The following is a 6,238-nucleotide window of genomic DNA, read 5'->3' as shown; positions in this document are numbered from 1 at the left end:
AGAAAGTTAGGGAAAGTATATTGTGCAAGTTAGTTCCCTGTGGCTCACTGTAGTCAACTAGTGCTGCCCCCACAAAAACTCATTTTTACTAAGCACAAGGCTCAGTACTCAAACTAGTAGGCATGCGACTTTCTGGAACTGTAGGATGTAACTCACCAACATGTAACCCTTTTTTGCACATGGAAAAAACATCTCAAGGAATAATTTTTATCTTGTGCGCATGGTCTTCTGGCAGTTTTGTTGTGGCATGAGATCTTGTACCATCCCTATTAACTAGTGATGTTTTTTCTGTAGCAAGATAACTCTGAAGATAACGAGAAACGCATTATATGAAGTGTTAACAAAACTCATATTTATTCATTAACATTTTAAATTATAACGATTACAATTAATAAAAATATTTAATTGAACTTTTTCCACTGTGAACTTAGTGTTATGAATGTGTGCTTAAAAACATAAAACTTCAATCAACAAATGTACTTAAAAATATGTCAAATATTCAGTAGAACATAGCTGTGCGTGGTCAGTAACGCTCCTTGGGCTCACTGAACTTGCGTTTCTTCTTGGGGGCAGAGGAGCAAGGTGTGTCCTGGCTGTTGATGATTTCAAATGCCTGTAGACAATAATAGAAATATTTAGTTGGTGTATTTGTTCACTCAGAAGAAAAATCTAATGAATGAGCTGTATATAAATATGTTTTATAATGTCAGTTTGAAGATGTATCACCAGTTTGTCCTTTGGAGTGCTCAGGTGTTCCATGTTCACTTTAGATACCTGCAGCAAAACACACACCTAAGACCAAGGCCTTCATATGTATTTTACACTCTGATACTGCCTATAATAACATCAGCTGAAATTGTAAAATTACTTGACAATACTGTTAGAGGCTTCTAAAATAATTTACAAATTATTAGTAACTATTATTAGCTGTGATTATAAGACTAGAAACTGTACATACAAATGGACATAGCTAACCCACTAGCTGCCACAACTTAATATTGAAAAAATGTCACTCTTCTCTCTGTAATTGCTGCAGTGAGCCTTGTCTTTTTGGTCTTAAAATGTTCATATTAACCTGCTCTACATGATCCTGGTGTTTTTATTTTGCTATTTTGTCAGTAAATAAATTCACATTCCTAATATGGGACTCAAAATTTGCTCCTGCATCGTGAGCTTCATTAGACTAGAGCCAAACGCTATGGGTGACAACACACTCCCTTAGTGCAGTTGTTTATTCATTCTGTCACACACCCCTCTCATTTACAGTCAGCAGTGGTGAGTGAGGGCTGTTCATAATCTCACACAACAGCAGGGACTGACCGTGGAGGAGGTGGAGGTGGTGGAGGAGATGATACGTCCACTCCTGGTCCTCTTCAGTCCCACCTCGATGTCGGAGGTCCTCTTCACCAGAGTGTCCATCTGAGAGGGACAGATGGGCCATCGTGCCCCACTCTTAGGCCAGTGAGAGCCTCTCACGCTCATGTTTACACACTAACGACACTCTACAGGCTTTATGGACCACCCAACCTCAACACAAACACTATTTAACCATTTAAATATCGTAAAATCAATTGGCTGTATTCTTTACTTCTAACGATAACAATAGGGCTGAGTTGTAGAAGAAGTAACAAGTACGTAAGTTATTAGCAGTGTTATTGGGAGTTATTAGCAAAATCATAGTCTTTAAATTGTTATATCATCAGAATGTGCAAAATTTCAGAATAGAACTGACTTGTTAGCATTTTTTCTTATATATGAACTACAAAAACACTCTTTTGTAGCCTGTAAATTGTACTTTAGTGTGAATAACAGTAGCATTGGAGGTCAAATATATAATAAATAAATAAATACAAAGAAAATCTGCTAAACATTTCTATAAGTATTTGTCCAGTAAAACCTAAAAATCTGGATTTTAACTTTGCTAAACATGTACATTAATTACTATTAAATAAACAAATTTGCTTTTCTATTCATGAAATTAGTAGTAGTAGTTGTAGAAAGTATCTATCTATCTTACTTTTCTGTTAAATTTGATGCTGACGTTTATATAAAAAATAATAATAATTTAGTAAAATGTCATGTTGGGAATAAACAAATATTTGAATAGTAATTAGACTTGTATCTGATTTCTAGTATCTACAATTTGGCATACTAATGTACTTTTTCCATGCCAGCGCACTAATAAATTACAGGCTGCATATTTTAATGATTTTGTGGCTATTGATTTTTTTTTAAACAAATATCATTTCAAAGTTGCTTTATAAGTATACTTCCTTTGCATTACATCAATTTTATACATGAGTACGTCCAGTCCAGTTACGCCACAACATAAAGACCAGTGTTCTTTTATGTACAGTGTAATTAACCGTGCAACTAAAGTGACCGTGAGATACTGAATAGATGTATTAAAGGGCCCGTGTAACGCTATTTTCTGATATTGTTGTTAAAATATAATATTGTTCTGTTCTGATATGTTTTATATGTTGTTAACCTTTGCACGGAATTGTGTTTTGTCTCATTCACACATGTTTAACACACAACAGAAAAGACTCCGACTTGTTCCAACTTGCGATGCCATGATGTGGTAATACAGGAAGTGCTCTACTGTCTTTTTAAACTGCATATGCCTTCACTTGAATCATTTGGGTGATTTCAGCATTGGAATAGCTAATCTCTACTGAACTAAAGGTAAAAAGTAGCTGTTGACTTGAAAACTACCACTATCTGACATCACATGTTGGAACAGAGCATTTTGAGCTTTGGAGCTGTAGACAGACTAATAATGCAGGATTATTCAAACAAGCGTGCATGAAAGAAAACACAACTCTAAGTATGTTTTTGAGGAGGTAACATTCAAACAGGGCTAAATGTCAAAATACTTGAAACAATCCGTGTGTTGTTGAGTTGTTACCTCTGTGACTTCAGTGCACTGGATCTTCTCATGACAGCTCATCTGGATCTCTGCACAAAGTATAGATTGTATATGATTATTATTTCTTTGTAACTGTTGCATGTACAGACCGGGCCTTCAAACACTCAAAGACATAAGCCTGTTTTGTGCTGTGAAGCCAGACATCCTTTTACATCAAGAGCAGAAATGGTACATAATACTTGCTGTCTTTGTCATTTGCAAGTTTTGTCCAATCAAATTCCTTTGATTAAGGCTGAAGTGAAGAAATGCTGCTGTATCTACTATTACAATGATAACGCTCTGACGCTTTGACTGCACTTTGAACTGTAAACACTGCCATCTGGTGTTCAGAAGTAGTATTGGCATCTGTTTAACACATCAGGTGGCGTATCATCTTAAAAACTTAACAAGCAGAGGGGGGTAGTACTGAGTTACATTTAATTGAGAAACTTTTTAAAGAAACTGTACTTTTCTACAGTTGAAAGATATTTTTATTGAAGGAACAGTAAAAGTTCTGGGTACCCGTCCCACTGTGATTAAATCTACAAGTCAAAAAAACTTTATGTGGACCGCTCTTTTAGATTTAATTTAGTTTGTCTCAGTTTTGTGTCTGTCCTTTGAAAATACCAGATTTTTTGCATTATTTTTTGCATTTTTCCAATGACATTCACTTCAAATTACAAATCAGATGTCCAGCTGGTTATTCTGACGTGAGTAGTAGTTTTCCGAAATACTTTTTACTCTAACTTGAGTTGACTTTTACCTCTACTTTGTACTTCTATTTGAGTAACATTATGAAGTAACGTAACTCTTACTTGAGCACATTTTTTGGCTACTCTACCCACCTTTGTGTAAGTATGAACCAAACCCACTTCTAAACAGGGCTACAATAACCAGTGCTTTTATTAATTATAGCTTGGTTTAATGGAATGTGTAATTATTTAATCATTGTGACATATGTGGGTGTTTTGAATTACTTGTAAGACTTGTTGATTTATATAGATTATATTGTTGACATAGCCTGTTCTCACCAGTGTTGTCCTGGGAGTTGCTCTCTGGCTGTTCCTCGTCCTCAGTCACATGCTTCTGAAGATTAAAACACACTATCACTGAACACTGTCAAACATGTCAATACAACGGCCACATCAGCACCTTTTAGTCTGGTATCGACTTCTCTGACTCTTTGACCCGCTAACAAGTACAGATGGATTTTTGGAGCCAATTCGAATATCTGATATTTGTCTTGACGCAGTAGTCTGCAAATATTTAGGCCCACAGATTTATGTTAAAGGTGCATTGTGTAACTTTTCTGGTGCAGGGTCTGTCTCTGTCTCTCTTCTTGAAGATGTTATTGTTTTGTCTGGAATATTTTGCAATATGGCATTAAACTTTCCTATCTTCTGCAGACCAAGTTGCAGGTCAGATCTGTGGAGAGGCAACCCCGCTGACAGTCAAAATGTCTGTTTTCTAGGTATTTTTGAGCAGTAAAAGCACCTGTAATTGAATAAATATAAGGTAGAGAGGTTTAATGTCATACTGCGGAACACTCTAGGCAGAGCAATGACATAGTCATAGAAACAAGGAGGTGACAGACCCCCAACCGAGAAGTTTCATCATGCACTCTTAAGATATGGTAAAGTTCACAAATTAACTTTTCACTTTTGTAAATATACTGGCAAATTTAATCTGACCCTTTTGACATGATATTTACATACTTTTAGCCTAAATGCTCTTTCTATTGATACTATGCATCTGATGTCTTCAATATTCCCAGGGGAGATGAAGCTAACTAAAGGCACTGATCTGTCTGACGCGGTGTTACTTAAGTTAGACTTTCATGTCAGCTTTGTTTTACCACGAGAGAGAACTGACTTAGCTGGAACTACAACATGTGAGCCAGTTCTGTATGGTTAAACAAGTTTCTCTGAAATAACACTGCAGTCACAAGACATTTAGTGTTAGCCAACAGTTTTTTTCAGTTATACTCTTTTGTTTTTTAGGCGTTTTATCAAAGGCTCCTGAAAATGTATTGTTTAAATCCATTTTCATTTTTTCTTGAGTTTCAGAGCATTTAAAACTTATCAGGCTATCTTTGATAGTATGTGCATTGTGTCACCGGTAATTGCAGAACATTCTGCAATAGACATAAATGCAGTACACAACCAGCGCAATATCACTGCAAAGCATCAGTTTCCTTTTGCACTCATTAGTCTGTACAAAAGTACAATTCTGATGCACTGAGGACAAACTAGGAAAGACACACAAGCACACAACAAACAGCTTACTGGTGCCAAATATCAGCATAATTTTCAATATCTGACTTAGAATTTACTTGATTACATTTATTTACTAGACAAGAGTAAAAATGTCATCTTCACTTGTCTGTGGTGTATCTGTCCTACCTGTGCTGGGGCCTCGTCCTCCTCCATCCTGACGATCCAGTTTTCCTCCACGTTTACGCTCTCCTCCACCTGCACACAGCATTCATCAGGAAACAGTTAACAGGTTACCTTAAAACACAAGAAAACTCAAACTTGACATGATATGTGCATGAGAGAGCAAGTAAAATGTGCTAAAAAAAGGTCCATATTGTGCTATCTATATTAAACGCTGTTGTAAAAAACATACCTGTATTTTGTTTCATTCAGACATGTTTAACACACAAATCCTGCATATTTAGGCTGAGTTCTTCTCTCAAACAGAAAACACTCTGTTCCACCTTGTGATGTCATGTAGTAATACATGACGTGCTTCCCTGTGTTTTTAAACTCCATACACCTTCACTAAAACAATTTCGACCATTTCACCCCTAGATTTGCCAGTCTCTACTGAACAAAAGGTAACAGGTAGCTGTTAACTTGAAAATGATCACTTCATGAATAGAGCATTTTGAGCTTATATACATATGTGAATGATACATATGTCTTTGATGAGGAAACAACATTCTAACATGGCTTACAACGCACAAGAGTCAATTTTGCATAATATAGGGCCTTTGACAACCCTATTGAGAATGAAGTAACCTCAAACCCCTATATATGTTTATCCAACTGGGAGGCTGTAGTTTAGGCACCTGCTCGAGCCTTTGTCTCTCTGTGGCCATGTCCAGTTTCAGAGTGTGATATGGCGTCACCACTTCTCCCATGTTCAGTCTGACCGGCTCCTGCTCAAACTCCATAATGTCACCGTCAGCCTCTTTGAAACCCGGGGGCTGATAGTCCTTAGGGGTGACTGCAAGGGATAGACACAGGAAATACGGGATCAGCAATATTCAAATCTAGACCTTTAGATGCCCTATGTTCTGATCCTCCCCTTCCCTCACCAGGC

General features: G+C 36.8%; 1 protein-coding gene across 2 annotated transcripts in view; it reads right to left on the bottom strand.

Annotated features, from left to right (window-relative positions):
• Window positions 1-427: 427 nt before the first annotated feature.
• The window catches only part of hormad1 (HORMA domain containing 1), a 36,034-nt gene continuing 30,223 nt past the window's right edge, over window positions 428-6,238 (bottom strand). For both annotated transcript variants that reach the window (XM_055163810.1, XM_055163809.1), the window contains 7 exons: window positions 5,985-6,142; window positions 5,314-5,382; window positions 3,943-3,997; window positions 2,912-2,961; window positions 1,321-1,419; window positions 727-774; window positions 428-613 (listed from right to left, as the gene is read on the bottom strand). In XM_055163810.1, coding sequence (XP_055019785.1) covers window positions 524-613; window positions 727-774; window positions 1,321-1,419; window positions 2,912-2,961; window positions 3,943-3,997; window positions 5,314-5,382; window positions 5,985-6,142 — 569 coding nt within the window. In that variant the 3' untranslated portion in view covers window positions 428-523. The remainder of the gene's footprint in view (window positions 614-726; window positions 775-1,320; window positions 1,420-2,911; window positions 2,962-3,942; window positions 3,998-5,313; window positions 5,383-5,984; window positions 6,143-6,238) is intronic.

The sequence above is a fragment of the Boleophthalmus pectinirostris genome, unplaced genomic scaffold (genome assembly GCF_026225935.1).
Source record: "Boleophthalmus pectinirostris isolate CB_2022bp ecotype Guang Dong unplaced genomic scaffold, ASM2622593v1 HiC_scaffold_6, whole genome shotgun sequence".
NCBI classification, from domain to species: Eukaryota; Metazoa; Chordata; class Actinopteri; order Gobiiformes; family Gobiidae; genus Boleophthalmus; species Boleophthalmus pectinirostris.
Note: the sequence above shows the minus strand (reverse complement) of the source record. Positions and strands in the feature narration are given on the sequence as shown.